The sequence below is a fragment of the Typha latifolia genome, chromosome 2, assembly GCF_019914945.1.
Source record: "Typha latifolia isolate L0001 chromosome 2, TyphaL0001v2, whole genome shotgun sequence".
Classification (NCBI taxonomy): domain Eukaryota; kingdom Viridiplantae; phylum Streptophyta; class Magnoliopsida; order Poales; family Typhaceae; genus Typha; species Typha latifolia.
This window is the reverse complement of record NC_133087.1, coordinates 14773571-14795001: the sequence shown is the minus strand read 5'-3', so window position 1 is coordinate 14795001 and position 21431 is coordinate 14773571. Positions and strand designations below refer to the sequence as shown.

At 37.1% G+C, this 21431-nt stretch overlaps 2 protein-coding genes and 1 long non-coding RNA gene across 4 annotated transcripts; 2 read left to right on the top strand and 1 right to left on the bottom strand.

Moving 5' to 3' along the window:
- Nucleotides 1-542: 542 nt before the first annotated feature.
- On the bottom strand, nucleotides 543-5486 carry LOC140781871 (probable NADH dehydrogenase [ubiquinone] 1 alpha subcomplex subunit 12). Its single transcript, XM_073128146.1, has 5 exons — nucleotides 5311-5486; nucleotides 2472-2498; nucleotides 1651-1742; nucleotides 1350-1459; nucleotides 543-1009 (listed from the first exon to the last, which is right to left on the bottom strand). The coding sequence occupies exons 1-5, from the start codon at nucleotides 5397-5399 to the stop codon at nucleotides 854-856; spliced, it is 474 nt and encodes a 157-aa protein (XP_072984247.1). The 5' UTR covers nucleotides 5400-5486; the 3' UTR covers nucleotides 543-853.
- Nucleotides 5487-5575: 89 nt separating this feature from the next.
- Nucleotides 5576-10585, top strand: LOC140780927 (uncharacterized). The gene is made up of 3 exons (XR_012107602.1): nucleotides 5576-5779; nucleotides 8968-9322; nucleotides 9414-10585. It is a non-coding gene; the product is annotated as an uncharacterized lncRNA (long non-coding RNA).
- A 5366-nt stretch (nucleotides 10586-15951) lies between these two features.
- On the top strand, nucleotides 15952-19583 carry LOC140781028 (probable WRKY transcription factor 14). 2 transcript variants are annotated; one of them, XM_073126792.1, is made up of 4 exons: nucleotides 15952-16033; nucleotides 16115-16858; nucleotides 17557-17697; nucleotides 18626-19315. In XM_073126792.1, the coding sequence occupies exons 2-4, from the start codon at nucleotides 16347-16349 to the stop codon at nucleotides 19176-19178; spliced, it is 1206 nt and encodes a 401-aa protein (XP_072982893.1). In that variant the 5' UTR covers nucleotides 15952-16033; nucleotides 16115-16346; the 3' UTR covers nucleotides 19179-19315. The 2 variants fall into 2 exon arrangements, with proteins under 2 accessions (XP_072982893.1, XP_072982892.1); XM_073126791.1 differs by adding an exon at nucleotides 19325-19583 and having other exon boundaries at nucleotides 15963-16858; nucleotides 18626-19173.
- Nucleotides 19584-21431: the final 1848 nt, after the last annotated feature.

Genomic DNA, 21431 nt, shown 5'->3' with positions numbered 1-21431 from the left:
AGAGGATTTGGGGACCCTTTTCAAGCATTCTATGCAGGGAGGTGTCAGAATCCCTTAACGATCTCATGTTAGATACCTCTTCTTCTATCCTTGCAGAGTCGTTTAGCTTTCCCCTTCAATTTTTGTCTATTGGACCACCGGAGGGAGGCAAGCGTCCATTGGAGGGTTTTCCCCTTCTCTTCTCTCCAACTGAATAGTGTAGGTCCACTTATAACTTTGAAAATTCCTACCTTTTAACAGAGGTTGGACAAAGGATAAGTCCTACCTTAATAGAACAAAAAAGATAATGTGCTTAACAATCAGTGCTGAATGTTGGGAAGAAAAGGTGTGAATGGTAACAGGCGCAAATATGTTTGATGTTATTTGTAAATATCCCCAAAAGAAAAAGATTCGTTTGCACTAAAAACCAAAATGGAAAATAACTCAAAACTGTTTATTCTCTACGGATTTCATATCGAACGACAGGAATTCGGTGAAGATTCCTTAAAAATGGAAAATATTTTAGACTTTTCGAGCAAATGACACAAAAGAAAACATGAGCATCAACCAATACTTCCTGAAAATAAATTTGTTATGCCGGGGAAATTCCACAACTAGATAATGTGACACGGATGAAAGACCAACGAGAGAAGGATGAGAGACTATCAATAATACATGGCTTACAATGCAAACAGGGTGGGTTCATTACAACCATTGATGTTTGGGCATCTCATCCAATTCTATTCATGGTGGGAAAGAGAAGAAGAATCCAAACTCAGTCTAAGGATAACCACAGACTTATTTGCAATTTAAGAAGAAAACCACATATCCAATGGAGTAGGTCATGAATGTGGGCTGCAATGGAAAGGATGCCTTAGTTTTTCTTTGGTTGCCAAGTCTGGTATCTGGTCCAATCTCTCTGGCCGGGGTTGAGAGCATGGCCTTTTGAATGGTAGATTAACTCATCACCCTCTCCAGAGAAGTTCTCCTTGTGCTCCACTCCATACCTTTTAGGTTTCAACATCAAGAGCTGCCAATTAAGAGAACTGTATTAGATAATCACTATCGGAATTATCATCTATCACTGCAAACTACTCAGTTTTGTTTCCTATAATAGAAGACCATATCAATTGGTAAACCATTTAAGCAGAAATAGTAGACGATATATTATCTTTGAGTAGCATGACAAAAAAGTTATCTGCAGCCCTTTCTATATTAGGTTTTACAAAGTTGTGCCCTCTATTATAATTTTGCTGCAAGAAACTAATTTTGATTCAAATTGAGCAATGCTTCAGACTTGAGAGAAGCTAACACTTTTTATGAGATATATTCATTTAGAAACAGTCAATCTGCGAGATTTAGGAGCTTACTTCATCTCCTGTATGGTCAGTGATATGATGCAGCCATCCGTGCCACTCAGCTGGAATTTGGGATGCATTATAACGGCCTTTTTCTGCATACTCCACCCACCTGTGTCTACCTGCACATTTATCAGACATCTTCTCTCATCATTTTCTAACTAATAAAAACTTAATATTCCAGATATCGATAAAAGGTTTAAGAAAAAAAAATTTCTTAATTATGGTCTGACAAGATTACAATGAAAGGGCGAAGGTTCAATTTTTACTTTGCAACTTTAATCGTGTGTAATGCAACAAAATTTGTACAAACCATATTGAGTGTCATGCATCCTCTCATAATATTTGTTTCCAAATTTATCAACTCCAACAACGGTTGCACCAATATTATGAATCTTTGTTTGCCTGCAAAGACGTACAAATTACAGAGATAAAGTCTGCAACTTTGATCAGGTAAAAGAAAAGAATTAAAGAAAAGGAGTAGCACTCATGAGTATTTACACTTCCAGTCATAAGGAGAAGAGATGAGAAGTTTAAGATTGGGGATAACTATAAGTCTTGAAATTGGGCAAGCCACAGGCTGGCGGGCCTCTTCAATAAAGGAGGTACGTATCCTAGAAGGTTCATTCTAAAAATTATAGTCAGAAAAGGAAATGTTTTCCTGCTCAAAAGGCCTGCAAGACTGTGGCCTGCCCATGTCTGGCCCGAGCTTTTTTGGGCCAAAACTCGACCTGGGCCCAAAGTATGCATGGGCAAGCCTGTGTCAGGGGTTCTACACCCAGTCGGGCCTGAGGACTGTGTTTTCCAGACCCAACATGGAAGCTCAAACCAAAAGCCTATGTCATCATCATCAACAATAAATGAACTCTGTGAGAGCAACTAACTTGGAGAAACTAGCACAAAAAAAAAAAAAAAAAATATATATATATATATATATTTCTTTTAAGGAAGCACATAATTCAAACAAAATGATTCAGACTTTAAAGAAGAAATACACTTATAAGAGAACTTGGAATAAGAGTCCAATTAAAACTAGCACATAAAGATCATAATAGTTTCAAAAAAAAAGAAAGATGATCATAATTGTCTCAAAGATGCTCTACTAGAATAAAGAAGTATGCACAAGATACTTACATTAGATTCCCATCCAAAAGAGCTTTTCTGCAAGAAATTATCCTTGCATTAGAAATAATAGTAAAAAGTACTACAGAATAATAGAAGAAGCAATTTTATTGTCAATGGGATTTATGTAGTAATAATGCATACGTATCTATGAGGGTAATATAAGTTCCTAAGAAATGACTGCAATACAAACAACCGAGCTTTAGTTCTATCAACAATTTGGCACTAATAGAGATTGAGAGAATGTTACGGACCAATTAGAGTCGATCCGCGACAAGGGAATCTAGGGTTCGATTAGAGTGAATGATGATTGATGGAGATGGCAAAAGGTGGTGGATTTTGATTGTAGGAGGGAAGATAGCAGTAGTATGGTGGAGAAAGAAGATGGAGTACGGTGGAGAGAGAATAGACAAGTGGTGGTAGTAGAGAAAAGAGATTAATGTACTACTTCTAGATTATCTTGTTCTTACTCCTAAAATAAACTTAAGACTAAAATAATTTCTCAATGCTTGGATGATTAAACAAAAGACAAACCCTCATATATACAGAGATCGGGTTATAATAAGTCCTACTAGGAGTAGCCTTAGAAACTTATCACTCGACCTAAAATTTGCCTTAAAGGCTTATATGATTTAATTAGACTTAAAGATTTACATGACTTAATTAGATTTATCTTAAAGGTTTACATTACTTAATTAGACTTGTCTTAAAGACTTGCATGACTTAACTATACTTACTTTAAAAATTTACATGGCTTAACTAGACTTGTCTTAAGAGCTTACATAAAAAATATATATGAATTAATTAACAAATAAATAAACTCGATGCATCGAACCGAATATCTGATCCAATCTTACTTAATTCCCATCAGAGAAGCTAATGGAATAAGCAAGAAGTTAATAATTTTTTGTCAAAGATTGTAGAGTTCTAGCACCTACCTCATTATAAATCTGTTAATTGTGTGATAGCTGGGCAAATGATGGATCAAAATTCAATTGTTAATGTTACTAAACCAAACAGTACAATTGATATTGATAAAAATGACCAATATATTGAGTATTTGTGAAAAACTGAATACCATGGCATGTCAGCCTATATTTTTTCACATCGTATATCAGAGTCGCATAAAGAATAATTGTAAAGTTTTAAGCAATGGGAATCATATTCACTTCCCGCAGTCTTGCAAAGCCATTTGAAATGATCAATCTGAACTAATAGCAAAAGAGAAAATGGAAAAGCATTTTTACCTAGTAGGATAATCTTGAAGAGACCATTTGCTAAATCTTTTAGAGATGAAGTTTCTCAAGACTTTTTTACTTCATTATGAAGTACAGAAAACTATCTCTATCACAGTTATCAAAACTGGACCAGAAGTTGACCCAGGTAGAGATTAGGTCACTGAATTACTGGTTCAACCAGTGGGTCATCTAGTTAGATTGATGCTTTATTTAAAATTCTTTTAAATATTTAAATAATAGTTATAAATAATTCTAAAAATATCTATAAAAGCAATATAATTGTACTTCTTCCATTATTTAGTTTTTAACAAATATTTAGGTTTATGTACATCAGATTAATACACTTCTAATTTTGAAAGATATAGCTATTTAAATTTTAGGACAAAATTATCCTTAGGTATATAATAGAATAATTGAATATTAAGGACAACTAGGTAATTTTGAAAAAAAAAAATTAGCAACTTCGTCAATGAGAAGAAACTCATCCAAGTTGCATGGTTCGCTGATTGAACTACCAGATTAATCGATTTTTACTAGGTCAATTGCATTTTCGATCCGATAACAAAACTGAACCTATTTGATGGTATTCATAGGTTTACGGTCCAACCACCTAATCTGGTCCAGTTTTGATAACTATGATCTCTATTATATTGCACGAAAATACCCTAGGTGGCATTGCTAGATTTCATGGCTATCTAGAAGTACCATGCATACTACGACTTCCTCAAAATCATGATCATTCACATTGTCCAAGACATTCACTATTAAACAAAGAATATATTTACAAACAATGTAAAATATTAACTTGGCAACATGCAAGAAATCCCTTGAATGAATGCCAAGTTCAAAATGCAAAGAACTCCTGCAACAAAGAGGTCAACAATAATCACCCACAACTCCTCCCTGTCAATCGAAATCTTACAACAAGGAAAGTTGAGTATCCCTGAGTTCAAAATTCCCCCATTCATCACCAGGAAGGACGCACGAGCCAAAATGAATAGGGCATCCCAAGGAAAATAAAAGATGTCATATAATCTTAGCTACTGCATGGTCCATTCATTCTATGGCATGCCCCCTCTTTCATTTCGATCATAAAAGATTCAAAGTTTTATTGTCTTCAATAATGAGTGGGAAGCTATTCCAACTGATAAGCCTTTGATCACATCGCCTCCACAATTCAGGTTTACAAAATGGACAGATGCAATCAATCGAAAAAAAACTATATCGCAGATTTGGGAGAATAAATGAGGATACAAGCAAGCAACTTTAACAAAACAAAAGCTTCTTCCCATTCCCATACCTCCTCAAATCTCAACTTCTGACCAGCCCAAATGAATCCATCTTGGCATACGTCGATTAAAAAAAATCTACTAAGATAAACTTTCATTATCGCATCTCAATACAAACCTAAATGAATCCATGACACAGCATAGCCAGATTCCAACTTGATTGAGATGCAAAAAAAACTAGCAATCACAGTCTAAAAGATTGGATCTTTCGATTAGGGAAAATGAAATAAACGGTACTCAAATGATTATTCCCAAAATTTGTTCTTGTTTTCTTGAAACTAACAACTCTATCTAGATCACAGAAACAAACCATTAAGAACTCACAGATAGCCCTCAGTGCGGAGCTCCTTGATGAAATTTCCTAATCCCTTCTCTTTGATCGACTTGAGCACACCTCTTACCACAGACGCCATCGCCTCGATCTCCTCCGCGGCCCCTTTCCTGCGTCGCTCTCCCCGATCTATTATTATTTCCCTTCTTCCTTAAAAGGTTGGTGATAGAACCCGCTATTTCTCTAACCCGATCCGAATCCGAACTAACTTATTTACTTCTAAACTCTCTAAAAATTGACCGAAGACCCAAAAAATTATCACCCTCCGGATCCGATCCGGATACCGCCCGTTTGCGCTCATCGATGGCCGCTCTATTCCCCCCTTCCTCTCTCTAACCACACCACCAGTCTACCATAACCCTAGCACGCTCTCCATTATAACATAATCAGTGATTTAGCCACTGCTTCCACCTCTTCCTCTCCTGATTCGACTCTTCACAGCTTTACTTCATATGTTTCCAGGTGAATTGGATGCATTGCCCTATCTTGATCACTAGTTGCTTATTATTATTATTAATATTAGTTGCAGTGTTAGTATTATTATGGCATTGGTTCTTTAGTTTAGAGATACCTATTTGAATCGAAAAAAAAGATATCTAGTCTTTGTTCCTTTGCTTGGTAGAATTACATACTTTAGGTGGATGTCTTTATCGGGATAAAGTTCGTGTCTTGAATAATATCGATTCTTTATGGTTTGATGGCTTTTTCATCTTATGAAGTTGCAAAAGACGATTGTGTTTAAGGTATGATGACTGCCATTTCCCGACCTGGCTATGATGTTTAGAGAACCTGTATGGAAAAACATAATAGATAGAACCATCATAATGGTATAAGGAAATCCGAGTGCAACCAATATAACAAGTATGCCTGGAACTAGTTAGGAATGCAGAGATCTTTTAAGATAAATATAAGCTTGTAAACTTAGACTACTACCTGTCATATTAATGTCGGAATGCAACACGGGAGAATAAAGGAAGCCAATAAGTGAAACAATGTGACAGCTCTGGGTAGGTTTTTTTGTTACAAAAGTAGATGCGATGAAGTGTGATTATAGTAGGATATGTTAGCATATTCAGAAGCGATATCTAGATTTATTCTGTCTAAGGCAGCATTAATGAGGTTCTTGAGGTTTATGAATGGACCAGGCAGGTCTGCAATCTAGTCAGCTGTCATAAGGAATTAAGGATGACCACATGTTGTACCAAGGCCGCTTAGTGTATCTAAATGTATTTGGATGTATGAACTGTTTACGAGATGATGAAAGAGGTTAAAGAAGAATAATTGATCAAAGGTTGTGCACACTTTTATAGGTCAAGAGGTAAATAGCAAGATGAGAAAAATAAAGGTGGACAAGTGAGAAAAGGAAGAAGAGGGAGATGAAAATTTGATCTCAAATCCCCACCATGTGAAGCATTTTGTAGGACACAGGAAACTAGGAATGCTGGAATTTATTTCTATTCATTTGTTCCTTATGAAGTATAAATCTTAGCCTCTTAGCAAGCACTACAAATCATCAGGTGAGGTCCAGGTCTACTTGATCTGGAGCTGATAGAATCAATAACTGTTCTATGTTTTAGTGACAGATTCAATCTAATCACTTGGTTGGTCTTTATTGTGTTGGGCCCTCCCTTTGGGTTGGTTCAAGCCTTCAAGAGTTCAAGGTCAGTCTAAATTAAAAGGTTTGGTCTTGATATTCTGAGGTAACTTTGATTTTGGCCAATATTTTGAAAATTGCAATGTTTATCAAGCAAGAAAAGAAGCTCGTTGGGTAATTATTTCAACGGAGGGAGGAACTAGATTGAATGCATTATCATGACATATAAGAAATAATGACAAAATAATTTTGCACCATCCTTTATTAGTAGTCATATTTTTTTCCTGCATTATCTGAACATTGTCAACGGATTGTCTCATTTTAGTACTGATTTCTGTTTCCTCATGTGTTGCCTCTTTTGGAATTATGGATTTTAGTATCTTACATGATTAAACAAATATCTTTCATGATATGGACCAGTATTCATGACATGTTGTTAACTATACTCATTATCTTCCCTCTGCGACATGCATGTGTAAATTCTTTTTTAAGACTTGCTTCCCAAGTTTCATTTTTGTTATATCATTAACTCACCTTCTGGTAATATGACACTTTCAAGTATTTGGAAAAGAATGACAACTGTTTTTAGTTTGGAGTAGCAATTCTTCAACCATTGTTGAATGAACTAGCCAAATTGTTTCAGAACCTTGCAAACTAGTCGCTGAAATTGTTTTGATTGTTTTGATTGTAGCAAAGAGTCAGATTCGCAGATTTTCTTTTTATCTTCTGTCTTCTGCTGGCTTATCTGCTTTGCTGGAGATTTCACTTCGGCAAATATGGAAATGGAAGATGCCCTTTTGTAGTTTTGTTGTCAGACAACTTCAATCCTTCTCACCTTTCCTTCCACGAGTTGCTATTTTTCTAGTAAATACTATCAATTTCATTTAAACATGGTTAACCCCCCAGCGTTCATAGCATAATCTTGCATTATCTTTTTGCTTAACAGTTCTTTGGTGCTATACTTTTTTTTTGGCATGCGCTTTTTCGCCGGATACCTCAATCAGATCCACATACTGTACATTTTTCTTGTTATTCTATTATTTGATCTGTTAGCCTATTGGATTACGGTAAGCTCATACATGTGTATGTTTTATGCACATATGTATTACTCTGTTTGACTTGGTTCACTCAGATCTTTGGTCTTTTGGGAATACATGGCCCTGCTATTAAGCCGCTAATCTTCCCGAATATCAAGCATCCTTGTCTACATGATTATCACACCCTTACACCTTGATTTGCGTGACTGATTGTATGCTCCAACAGTTCGGTTGTAGCTATGAGGTAATTGTGGAGACATGCAATTCCACCTGAACATGTAACGAACAAATGCCTCGAGGAGAATATCTCCTTTATGACTTGTATATATTCTAGAGGATGTCAAATTATAGTCTGGCAATGTTGTTATGGACCTGGGGAGCCTGAAACTTGGAATGGCATGCCTTAGACTGGCCAAAATTTTGGGCTGACACAGATCTGGATATGTATTTGGTGCCAGCCAGGCTCTGCTTTTGATGCCCAAGTTACATCATTTTCCTGATGCTCTAAGATCAAATCTGATTCGTTTTAAACATGAAGTATGAGTGCCTGGACATTGGTCAGGCATGAATATTTTAATTTGTACATCATTCTTTATAATAAGTTAAATAAAAATTAATTATTTAATCCTTCTAGACCAATAGTAGAATATTTCCTTCTTCTCTGTATGTGCTTCCAGTAACAGATACATGCTATTTCTTTATTTTCATTAGATGAAACTTCTACTGCTATAGGTTGCCTTTGTTGTGGTCTTATAGAGTTGTGGTATTTCTTATGTGATACATCACTTTGTATGCCAGTAATGCTTGCTTACTTTGGCTCATCATGCCCTCCCTAAGCCGCACATTGGTGGAAGCCTTGTGTATTAGGATGCCTTATGTCCAAATTTTGGGTTCATTGATGAGTAATGATGATGATAGGTTGATAACTTGCCATTTCCTTGTTTCCCTTCTCTTTTTCATTGAAGGTGCCTTGCCTTGATATCTTAATAATAGTTCCATTTATCTCCATCTTATTTTAGGCATTTCAGGCTGCTGTCATTATTGCTGGCATTAATCGTACATCGTTCTACAGCGGACCCAAGAAACAGAGTGACAATTTAGTCAAAAAGCTCATTGATCAAATTCTTCCGTGGGCCGGCATTCAGCCTTCAAACTCCACAATAGTTATCTACTTGATTGCTTTATGGAACTTGTTGCTTTAGGCACAATGTCAGCTACTCCTGATCAGCCTGTCCAGGGAAACTCAGTTTGTAGCTTTCAAAAAAGTAGTGTTTGAAACTTTGAATGATTAAAGCCACATCTCTAATCAGGTCACAACCATCATATCATCTCCTCCAATATTAACTTCTGCATCAAGTTGAGCTATCACTATCGGTAAAGCTTAGCTTGTTGTGTCTTTTTGTTTATTGTTGTTGTTTCACATGATCTTTTTCACTGCTTAACTCTATGCTTGTTCAATGACCAGGATATAACGGGGGTAAATGAAGTTTCATGACCTTTTACAAAATCTGTTCTTTCTGCCTCAAGAAGGTTTGCACAGGACTTTTGACTGGCAAAACTCCAACCCACTGTCATTTGAAACTTGCTGCAGCTTCTTTCTTTTGGACCTAATAAATGAAATTTAGGTGGTGATATTAGGCATTCATGCATGTGAAAAAAACTTTGATGGGAAAAGGACAGGCACTAGTTAAGAACATTTCTGAAAGCAGTGAGTTAGGGAAGGAGGAAAGCTATCATGGATGGTGAGGTCAATGAGCACTTGGAATAGGGTATGCTGCTGTTGCTCTGTGGCTTTTTCTCAAAGGGAGTTTGTTAGTGCATGGTCATGTTTTTTTCTTTCTCTCTCTCTCTCTCTGTGCACCTCTCACTTGCATGGCTTGCCTTAGCTTTTGGTTTCTAGTGGTGGGGGAGTCCACCATACTAGATTCTGAGCTGAGGAGAAAAGAGACGGAGATGTGCCAATTCCTTGCCCATCATCCCAAGCTTTTGTCCCTTGATCCATCTTATCATATCCGTCCGGTCAAGATCATGCGGCCCTGGTGCGTGGGCCTCCCCGTTTGTAGGCCGCAGCTGCAAAGAATGGTTGTCCGGCGAACCATGGCCCAGGTGACTGAGACTCCACACTGTTCTATGTGTTTTCTCAACTTTGTGTCAATGAAGGAACTCTGATTTCATGAATCAAATGATTACCTCAAGTTTTAATCAAAGCAGTCATCCTGTGTTCCAGTTAGCAGACTTCAGTTTGTCAATCAGAACAACCTGGCTGTGGAAAAGGTAGATTGCTGGAATAAGCATCACACCATTCAGTGTTAATGTCTTCATTTGAAGGATGTAATGCTTGGGTAGCAGTGGGCATCATCAAAGTACAAATCATTGGAGAATAGCAATAACCTGCCTTTGTGTTCAACTGTAGCTACTAGTACAGCCAAGGAAGTCTCTCCTTGCTTTCGGCAAATGTAAAAGAGTCAAGCCTAGCTTAAGAAGAGCACTATCGATGGTTGTTGATAGTTAAATCTCTCATGGCCTTGTCCCATATGGGTGGACTTAGAATCTAGTTCTTATCTTTCTTTCTTGTTCTTTTTTTTTTCTCATCTTGTTCAAATGGGAAATGGGACATTGAAACAAGATTCTATTTCTCTTTGCCATTGTCCGTCTGTTAGATGTGATGGGCCTTGGCCCATCATCTTTATGGCCTTGGTAAAAAGAAACTTAATTGGTATTATTTTGGGCTAATTGAATTACTTTTGCCTCTCAAACAAACAATTATTAACATATTCCTCAATACCACCAACCACCTCAGGCTCATCATAAGCTCCCAAACAAGTTGCACTAGACAAGCAAGCATCCAAGAACACGATTAGAGGCAATCGTGATTAGCCACTAAGCTAATCCAACAACTTTGCATCCGAATCCATCTTCCAAAATGAATCCCTTCTTCTTCTTCTTCTTCAAAAAGAATATATATAATATATATATCTATTAAATCTATTAACCCAAAAGCTTGCTCTCAAGTCTCAATAGGTTTAGTACGTTATTACGTTCTCCAAGGAATCTCACCTCCTTCCCACATTTCCCGCGGCCGCGGGGATTGCGGACCAAAAGGCTCGGCGAGCTCCCAATTGGAAGCAAAGCCCTTCTTCCTCCCTATCTATCTATCTATCTATCTATCTATCCCCTCCCCCCCCCACCCTTTTCAATCACGTGGGAGGATCACGTGCCACGCCTTCCGAGGCTTATCGCTATCTAATCTCTTAAACAGTACTATACTCCCTCTTCTCTCCCTCTCTCTCTCCCTGGAGTAAAGGGAAGAAAGCTCGGATTCGTAAATGTCCTAAAAGAGGCAATTTTTTAGAGACCGCTGCTCTTCTATAAAAGCTTTTTTATCGTTACTGATGGACTGACAGCTGATGTGATGAAATAAAATTTTATTTGCCGAGATCAGAGACTAGACTACAAGTAGAGTTTTTATTTTTTAAAATATTTATTATCATTGTCATATCCGATGTCAGTGCATTATTAGTTAATTCATAACACTTTTTATGTATACCCTCACTTTAATAAAAATAAAAATTTAATGATAATTAGATACTCCTTTAATTTGAAATATAGAAGTTATAATTAGAGTATAATTCTAATTTTCCTCCCTTCGAGTGAGCGATAACATAACCGACCCCTTTGAAATTTTAGCTAGCTCACCTAGAAAACTACCCTAACCTCACTCCTTGATATATCTTTGAGGATTAACAAGAATCTGTTTCATTCTCTCAACATATATAACATGCAGCCAATTTAAATTATTTAAAAAAAATTTAGATATCTCTTTCGTCGAGTCGTGACATCACAAAGCATCGTATACTTCCTCGAGTTAATAAAGATGTATATCGAGGTGATTATCGCAGTGCGATTCTCTGTTATTTATTTATTTATAATTAGATTGTTCTAACTGGATGTTAATGGAGCATGACTTCAGCCCCTTCTCGATCGGATTAATTAACTTAACCAGTGATGCCATCTTTTAACTCTGTACATCAAGATTAATTATAATTAATAGAAGAGTGGTCATGCTGAAAGAAATCTTAATCTAGGGCTATTCATATTACATTAGCAGCGGCAGCAGTAGTCGTAGTAGTAGTAGTACACTAGTACTAGTAGGAGGTGATTTGTACATGATTTTGGATCACATGGAGAGGATGCTTCTTATTCTTGAGAATCCCAGTGAGAGAGCTGGTTGTCTACTTCCCCAGTTCATGCATGAACGTGGAAGAGGAGTTGTGATTCTCCCACATTGAATGCCATGAGTTGGCCGAGTCCAAATCATTACATTGGTTAAAGAGAATAATAAAGTTAAAAGGTGAGCAGTACCTACATGGCCAAGTGGGTCCGTTGTTAATTTAGGAGATTTAAACAAAGCTTGTTTGATCCCCTTTGAAAACAGTAGGTTTACATATATCATCAATAGGAAATCAACTGTGTGGGTGTGTGGGTGAGTTTGACGAGAGGAGGAAAGAGAGAAGAAGGAGAGAGTGACAAATTGGAGGAAGGAAGTAGGTTTTGTTATCACTCATTTGTCATTCTCTTTCATTTGTCATTCTCCTTCATTTGTCATTCTAAAGAGATCCAATAAGATCCTTAAGAAGTCACATCAGCCAAGAAAAGAGGTCGGTGACTCTCTCTCTCTCTCTCCCTCTCTCTCTAAGTCTCAACATCATTGGCCCTTGGAAACTTCAATTCCTTGGATACTAAAAACTAAACTATAAACTAGCTATAAACCCTCATCCCAATTCTCTATTACTACCTCACAATTGTGAGGATGACATGTTACATTTAAAAGAGAGAGACGCAAAACAACACGTATAGATCAAAGGCATTAATTATTCTACCTAAAAAAAGAAAAGGAAAGAACGAGTAAAGAAAGGAAGCTGCATTAAATAATGGTTCTTACACCTCATCACAAAGTTAAAAAAGAAGAAGAAGAAGAAGCAGCTCATCTTTTATATATATTTTTTTGTATCAGTAGTGTAAAAGTAAGTCAAAGTGTAAGCTCCGTCTCAATATCCTAGCTAACAAAACCAATGCACTGTGTAATGATACAGTGTATGCTTACTATTACTCTACATGTTAATTTCCTGTATATATATATATATATGTGTGTGTGTGTGTGTGTGTGTGTGTGTGTTAGATCAAAGAAAAGGGAGATTACTTTTGAAAGAAAACCCTTGGCATTTGCATTTGTACCTCAGAACACATGAGCAACTGTCCTTTTGTAATACATATTTTGTTGCTTTATATCATTACCTTGTAAGATTGTACTATAGCCTAATATTGGATGGTATACTGGTCTATATAAGATGAGAATAGTACAAGTTTGGAAGGACTACTCCTAGCTAGCCTCATGAATATACTGCAAACAATTAAGGTCTTTAAGCAAACACAGTGTGCTCTCAATTAAGAAGTGGCTAATTTTAAGGACTCTTTAAGTGCCCGAGATTCTCTCTACCTTTATAATTTACCATGCATGTGGACCCATTTTTTAGAAATGGCATTTATCACATAACATGTAGAAGCACTACACTAACAGCTAGATTACTCATATGTCCTTTTGTCTTATGCTCATTATTAATTATAACTGCATTAAATTTCATCATCATTAATTTAAACGAATCCAAGTCGTTAGCGCTAATCTATGCTCAACTCCAGCAGACTAGTAGTCAGATAGTAAATTCTTTAAGATGCCTCACCTTCCACAAATCCAATATCAAATTCAAATCACTCGACTTTTTGAAGAATCTCCAACTACTTTGAAAGTAGTAATTGTGTGTAGAAAAGAAGCGATTAATCCAATCCAATATTAAAGGTTCTACAATAGACATCCAAAAAGCACATCCCAATCAAGTGTGGTAGGGAAAAGGAATATAACTTATTTGACTTGCGGAGCTGAGTCAAACCTTGAATCATATGGCTTTCCAGCATTAAGGACATAAAATAACTCCATAACTACTCCAGAATTAAAAGGTAAGAGGACTGCAACATTGTAGTCAACTTTACTCACTATTGAGGACTTTCTTTGTTTTAGACAGATGATTCATTATATGCTGGAAGATTTTTTTTTTAAAAGAAAAACCCAGCAAATTAAAATCGACTGAGATCTAATTAAGTAAACTTATACAATTAGTCTAGTCTTGGAACTATTCGAATTATGTAAATTCTACAGTTTTCTTTGTTTCAATTCCTTCGAAGAAATGAGAAACACAAACGATGTAATTTTATCCTTCCTTCTTAATCAATTCTCCAGTTCAAATAATTCAGCAAAAGATTGGTATACCAAAAGAAACAGCGATATCTCACATTGTTGGTTATCGAGAAGTCCACATATTTATATTGATCTTAAATGCTAATTAATTGTGACAGTTCTCTTAATCCGAGTGTAGTTTTTGGCAATAAATTAGAGTTTAGGATACGTCATTTGATTCAAAGGAACTTTTCTTAGAACGCAACCTCTCTCTAACTTAATCCTTAATACATCACCAGTTAGAGCAAGTTGGTTTCGTAGATGGAACAAAAATTCTCTTTGATAGCTTTAAAATATTCTCTAATGTTCAAATCTCCTTTAATTTCTCTAATATCAAAGCTCCATTAATAGTTAATTTCTGTGGGGTAGAACGGCAGATATATCTGTAGATCTCAAAGCTCCTTTAATTTACATAACCATTGTGAAGCCTTGGTCCAACACCATGATGTCATAGAAATTAATTAATAGTTAAATTAGAAGAATGGAATTAGTGTACGTAATTAATAAATTATTATTATAATATCACAGTGGGGAAATGGTCAGGCATTATAACAATTAGTTTCAGAAATAAGGATTATTTCATAAAATTAGGATATCCAGCATCACTTAACCATCCAGAATCATGATTTTGAGTGTTCCAAGTTCCAACCAAGAGTTCTACTGCTAAAGTAATAACTTCTTAAAGCCTATCAAGGAGCTAGCTAGCAAAGAAACTCGAGAGTTCCAACCTAACAGTTATACTACAAAAGTAATAATTTACAGCCTATCATGGTGAAGTCTCTCTTAATCAGATCAATGCACATTGACCTAAGTGATAACTGGCAACGTCAGAAAACCCTAATTGGATAAGTGTTCTGTACATGCAGTTTTAATGTACTCTCAACCTTATCTTCTCATTATCAATTCTTAATGAGTGCAGATGAGATAATAATTACTTTTGGTGCTTTTATGCTGCTACTATATATGCTGACATTTCTTATTTGTTCACCAAGACAAAGTACACATTTCACTTGTGAATAGTGGAAGAACCTTAGATCTCTATACGAAAGTAGTATCTATTTTTTTAGTTGCTTTTGAAAATAGAGCAGTAGGAAAGCTGAAACCATACTTCACATGGATAAGCAGATTAAGTGCAAAATATCCAAACTTTTAAAGCCGAGAAATGCGGCTACATGCCGTCTCTCCTCCTTTCATCTCACATCACTACTAAAATAAAAGGAAAGAAAAAGAAAAGAAGAGGAAGAGGAAGAGGAAGAGGAGGAAGAAAAAGGAAAAGAGAAGAATGAGGAGGACTTGTTCTTAAAAAAAAGAGAAAAAAGGTAAGCATATATATGATAAAAGAAAGAATTCCTCCCAAAAGGAACCCGTGAGAGAGAGAGAGAGAACAAGAGCTAGAAGGTAACCAACAGTATAACCCTACGAAACTCTCGGCATCCTGCAGGAATTTCCTAGGAACGGGGGGGTAATTGGCAGCTCATGATTGGCTGTGCAGTAAGTTTCTGCATACTAGGGCTGTACAGGATCCTGTCCTCCCAATACTCACTTAGCCTTTCTAAACTATCATAGTTTTCTACTATCATTGTTTAAACTTTTTTTTTATATATCTAATTAATTCTTTGTTAATAAATCCCAAACCTCTTCTCTCTCTCTCTCTCTCTCTCTCTCTCTCTTTCTCTCTCTCTAGAATTCCTTGTAATTTATATCCATTGCTCTTAGCTTGCCTCTCTCTTTGTTGCGTATGCACAGGTCGGCCTTTGCCATGAAAAAGTCAGCCTCAACTACATATAAAAAATTAGGTTATCCCCATCTCGCTCTCTCTCTCTTTCTCTCTCTCCCACTTGGCCTCTTAGGGATTAAACTACCTTTACTTGATCCAGCTCTTATCTATCATCTAGCCAGTGAAAGAGAGGAGAAAGAAAAGATGCTTCAGAGGAATTAAAGCTTTTGTTGCATGGGTCTGCTCCTCTCTCTTTGGTGCAACACCAAACAAACCCCAAAGGAAGCAGCAGCAGCAGCAGCAGCATAGAGAGAAAAAATAAAAGAGAAGAAAAGAAAAAGGAGGAAAAATAAAGACCGGTTGATTTGAGCTACTGAAAAGTAATTTTAGTCATGTGTGATTTCTTCTGGCAGAGGATGGAGAATGACCAAGGTGACCTCGCCGACATAGTCCGCGCCGGGGGCCGCGGCGGCGCTACGCCGAGGGCCGACCTCCCGACACCCGATTGGCGTCTCCCGGTGGAGCCGGTGATCTTCCCCGCTTCCTCATCAGCCGATGTCGGCCCGGCGGGGGACTTCGGCGACCCCTTCGCCAACCTCCGCGACCCGCTGCTCAACGAATTGTCCGGAATGGAGTCGTTGGACGCAGCGGTAAGCGCCAGCGAGGGGAGAGAAGGAGGTGGAGGGCTTTTAGCTCAGAAGATACAGGTGGGTGAGGAGATGAGCAATAATATCTTCTCGAGGGTTCTCCAGATCTCGCCAGCTGGCGTGAAGCCCTCGCTGCTCCTGCCGACGCCTCCTCCGATGGTGGCCGGAGGTATGCTGAAGGTCGGCGGTGGCTCGGAGGTGGATACAGTCGTCGGAGTGCAGATCTCATCGCCGCGGACTCCGGGGATCAAGCGAAGGTTCGGATCAATTTTACTTAGCGTATGCTTATATCTTGTTGCTAAGCTTAGCTAGCTACTTGTCTTATTTTTATTTAATTTTCTTATTCTTCTTCTTTCTAGCTATTTTTTATTTTGATCATTTGGGTTGTAACCTTGAGGTTCACCAAGATGAGGTTTTTAAGAAAGAAGAAGAAGAAGAAGAAGAAGAAGAAGAAGAAGAAGAAGAAGAAGAAGAAGAAGAAGAAGAAGAAGAAAAAACTAGCAAGTGGGTTGAGATGGATAGGATAGGAAAGGACTTGTAAGCCAATCTAAATTGAAGTTAGAGCCACATAGAGCTCTTAAAATTATGAGGTATTAGGAGGTTTGTAGGAAGTGGGTTTTTGATGGGAATGATGCAAAAGGAGTGATCTTGTCTGAGCTGACAGAAGAACACACAATGGAAAGCTCTGAAGATTTCGATATTAATAGAGAGCGGGCTTCATTCTCTGTCAAGTGGTTCGCAAACCCTAGATGCTCTGAGAAACTAACAGATATCCTCTACCGAAAACAAAACAATTACCAATTAGATTCAAGCTCTATTATCATTATTGTGCTAAAGCTTTTATATGCGTATATATCTATATATATTCTCTCTTTCTTGCTTGAGTCATTTCTTTCCTATTTATGGGAGTGTGGCAAATGGAAGTTTTGAGTTGGTGTCTCCTTGCCATGAATAGGAAAAGCCAGGCAAAGAAGGTGGTGTGCATTCCAGCACCAGCAGTTGCAAGCGGGAGGTCAAGTGGAGAGGTAGTTCCATCTGATCTATGGGCATGGAGGAAGTATGGCCAGAAACCAATCAAGGGATCTCCATATCCAAGGTAAAATTGTTAATTCCTCTAATAATCACATGCTCATAAACCCATAGATTCCCTTAATTCTCAGCTGGGAAGTGAGATAGCTATAACCTCTTCCTTCTTCCAACCTATTTCTTAGTTAGTAGAAGCATTTGCATGAGTAGCTAATAATTAGTCAAAGGATGAGCTAAGATCTACTCTGATGAAGGGAAAAGAAGAACAAGTCCCTAGTCTCTTCTCTCTACAGTGTGTCATCTCATAATACTAATTTACTCTTCTTCTTCTTCTTTTTCTTGCTACCGTCTTGAATTTTATTCATTGATGTGTAAAAGAAGTATGAGAGCAAAAAGGAACTTTTGGAGAAAAGAACCAGATCCTTCTCCTCTAGCTTGTTTGCATTATTCTCATTAGACCAACTCAAGTACTGATATGAATTCATCTGCTACCTACTTAATATACACCTTTTTTTTTTTTATTGGATCTGAAGCAACATTGTTTTTTTAGTTTCGTGGAGTTAAAAAAGAAAGCAGATTACTTGCTTTTTCACTGAAGTTCCTCAATTCACCAAGAAATGTTCAAATTTATAACCTAGATAAATATCTCATGTCCTGATGATTTTTATTTGATAATCAATCATGAAGCCTATTGGAGCTTCAGTTTGCAAACCTACATATAGGCATGCCGAAGCTCTTGTGCATAATTCTATATATGCAGGATAATTAAACTCACTCCAAATTGTTGTTATTTTAGAGCGTCATTAATATAAAAAGATTGCAATTGACAAGTTTCTGATATGGCAAAGCTATTCTGGTTTCTTTTATTTTTATTTCGTAATAGAATATACTCATCTTTGCTTTGCCAACTGACATTAGTGCTATTTCATTTTTGAATGGATGAGTGCATTGGTAAAATAATTGTCTAATAATTAGCTGAAACTTTGAATGCAATTCAGGGGTTATTACAGATGTAGTAGTTCAAAAGGATGCTCAGCAAGGAAACAAGTGGAGCGCAGTCGGACCGATCCGAACATGTTAGTCATCACCTACACATCGGAGCACAACCATCCATGGCCGACTCAAAGAAACGCTCTTGCTGGATCGACGAGATCGCAGCCTTCAAAGAGTAGCTCCTCAGCTTCAAAAATCTCTCCTCATTACCAGAAGCCGCCGCAAGGTCTTAAGGAAGAAGCAAAGGAGACGACGAGAAGCTCAAACGCTCCTCTCGTCAAGGAAGAGGTGGGGGAGATGAAGTCCGCTGATGCATCTGAAGACAATGAGCTCAACCAAGTACTCCATCAGAGCTACAATCCTATGATCCCGGAGTCGAACCAGCCGGACGACTTCTTCGCGGACTTGACGGAATTAGAGACAGACCCAATGAGCCTCATCTTCTCCAAAGAATTCATGGAAGCAAAGCCGGATGAGGAGAGGGGAGACAAGGGCTTGGATCCATTCAACATGTTTGATTGGGGAGGGAGCTCGTTTGGAGAAGCAAAGAAAGGTTGATAATATAACAAGATATATGCAATTAATTTGTTCAAGCCTTACCTATATAAACCTTGCACCAAGTTTGAGTCTTTGGAGTCGAGGGGTTTCTTTCTGTTAACTTTTTTTTCCTTAATTAAACAAAAATCTTGTTTTAACATGAACAGCCGCGAAAAACAAAAAAGGTTTAAAAAAAAGAAAAAAAGAAGAAAGGGAGGTGTTGGTGAAATGGGAGCAGGCATGTGGTAGACCACCATCCTTGAATTGTTGGGGGATGGGACAGAAAGCTGAGGAACAGAAGCTTTCTACAGTTGGAGGAAGTACACGTCTTAGATGTGACTGAGAGGAGCCTTCATGAGCAAGTTGAGAGATGATGTTGATAATCTAATAGGATGAGATCTTCTTTATTAACTCTTTCTTTCTATCTATCTATATATATATATATATATATATATATATATCTCTCTCTCTCTATCTATCTATCTCTCAAATTAAGAGGGAGGAACACACGAACAGTTCATTACATTACTTCTGATAGTCTCAAACAAAGATAATCAAACAATTGGTTGTCTTTCTTGTGTTAAGATACATATATATATCAATATTGACTACAAGCTAGACCAAAGGAAGGAAGGAAGGAAGGAAGAAGAACATTGAGGATATAAGCTTGTTAGGGTTTCTGCTCCTGTTCCTGAACTTTCTATTATCATCTAGTTGAAAGAAATGAGCTTAATGTACATGCAAGTATTAGGTGACTTTTCAAATCACATATATAGGACATGAGTAACGTGTTCATGAGTTCAAATTTGAATCATTTGTTTCTCACTTTGGTAAATATGATTGGACACTATGTGTTTTTCCCGACATGAGTTGAGTCTTTTACTCAACCCTCCATCGTGTTCCACAAATTAAAGGTTGAGGACAGGCATTGTACCACAACATACGACTCTTTAAATACTTACTTTCTACGTGTAGTGGCGAAATTTTGTCAGAAGTTATTTTATTTACTCAGGGTTTTACTTTCTTATATGTTTCTCTTTTCTTTTCCTTTCCTTTTATATATATACATGTTCAGATCCATGCATTCCATGCATGTAGATTCTAGATCACGTAGTAATGTTATCTTTACATGCGATAGCCCTAAAGAGCAAGAGGCTAAGTTAGTAATCTCAATTCATGAACTTAACTAAGATGAAGTGTGGTAATTAAACAAATAAAGTTTTACATATGTAGTGAGAAGCTCTGACACCTTTTTCACTGACCATTATTATTAAGATGCTACCTAGTACTCTCCAATGATGTACTCCATTTGGAAGTTTGAGAAACAACCACAACCTTTTATTCTATGGTAAATTGAAACGAGCCAATATGTGGCACATTTCTGGAGATTGCTTGGATTTTTTAGCAGGTGTTGATCCTTGCAGATTACAAATTTGGTCGTTTACTGGTATTATATTTGGGAAACTGAGTTAACTTGTCTTCTTGTCTTTGTCCCAATTCTTTGAGTCCTCTTGATTAAAGTTGTTCTCGTCCTATCTATAGTCTATCTCTTGAAATGTCTAATTAGTTTCTTAGCTAGGCATGCATTTTGTTCTAAACGATCCATATTCTTTTTGCCCTAATGTTTGCCATGAAAATAGATGATCAACCTAGTGCAAGTTTCAGACAGCCTGATTTAGAATATATTTTGAAATTTTATGCATAAAAAATGTCAACCATCTAAAGAGCCAACTCCTCATCAATCATTCTATAAGAAAGTAACATGATAACTTGCACTTCTATGATTTGCTCCACTTCCATTATTCTCCAAGACACTTGCATAGATCAACAAGGGGTTCAAAGCTCCCTTCATTTGGCCTATGCATTTGATTGATGTGAAATATCAGCCATCATCAACTATGTGGCAATAAGGAACAACTGTTAGGGCCATCACTCTGCAGGGAAATGGAAGGTCTTCAAGTCCTATTTGATCATGCTAAAAAAGAATAAACTTTTCAATCACCACAAAACATTCATGAAAAGACAGTATAATGCTCATGTCTTATCTCCAATCATTCATGAAATATATGCATCATATGACTTAGCTTGAGATTTGCGTTCCAATTAAATTAATGTAACAAGCCAATGGAGAGCCAAAAGGGCTAATTTTATCATTGATAAAGAGTTCAAAAGAAGGTCTAAACTGTAAACTGATCATACTTATAGTGTTCTTTAACAGAGCTCTCTTTTATCATTGGTAGTAGTTGTTGATGAGTTGGATAGGTGTTTTGGCTT

Excerpts from the sequence above, each read along its gene's own strand:
- LOC140781871 (XM_073128146.1), bottom strand. The coding sequence starts at position 5,399 with ATGGCGTCTGTGGTAAGAGGTGTGCTCAAGTCGATCAAAGAGAAGGGA. Across the intron at positions 2,499-5,310 it reads CTCCGCACTGAGGGCTATCT|AAAAGCTCTTTTGGATGGGA; the intron begins GTGAGTTCTTAA and ends AATTTCTTGCAG. Across the intron at positions 1,743-2,471 it reads CTTTTGGATGGGAATCTAAT|GCAAACAAAGATTCATAATA; the intron begins GTAAGTATCTTG and ends ACGTCTTTGCAG.
- LOC140781028 (XM_073126791.1), top strand. The coding sequence starts at position 16,347 with ATGTGTGATTTCTTCTGGCAGAGGATGGAGAATGACCAAGGTGACCTC. Across the intron at positions 16,859-17,556 it reads ACTCCGGGGATCAAGCGAAG|GAAAAGCCAGGCAAAGAAGG; the intron begins GTTCGGATCAAT and ends TGCCATGAATAG. Across the intron at positions 19,174-19,324 it reads GTTTGGAGAAGCAAAGAAAG|CCGCGAAAAACAAAAAAGGT; the intron begins GTTGATAATATA and ends TAACATGAACAG.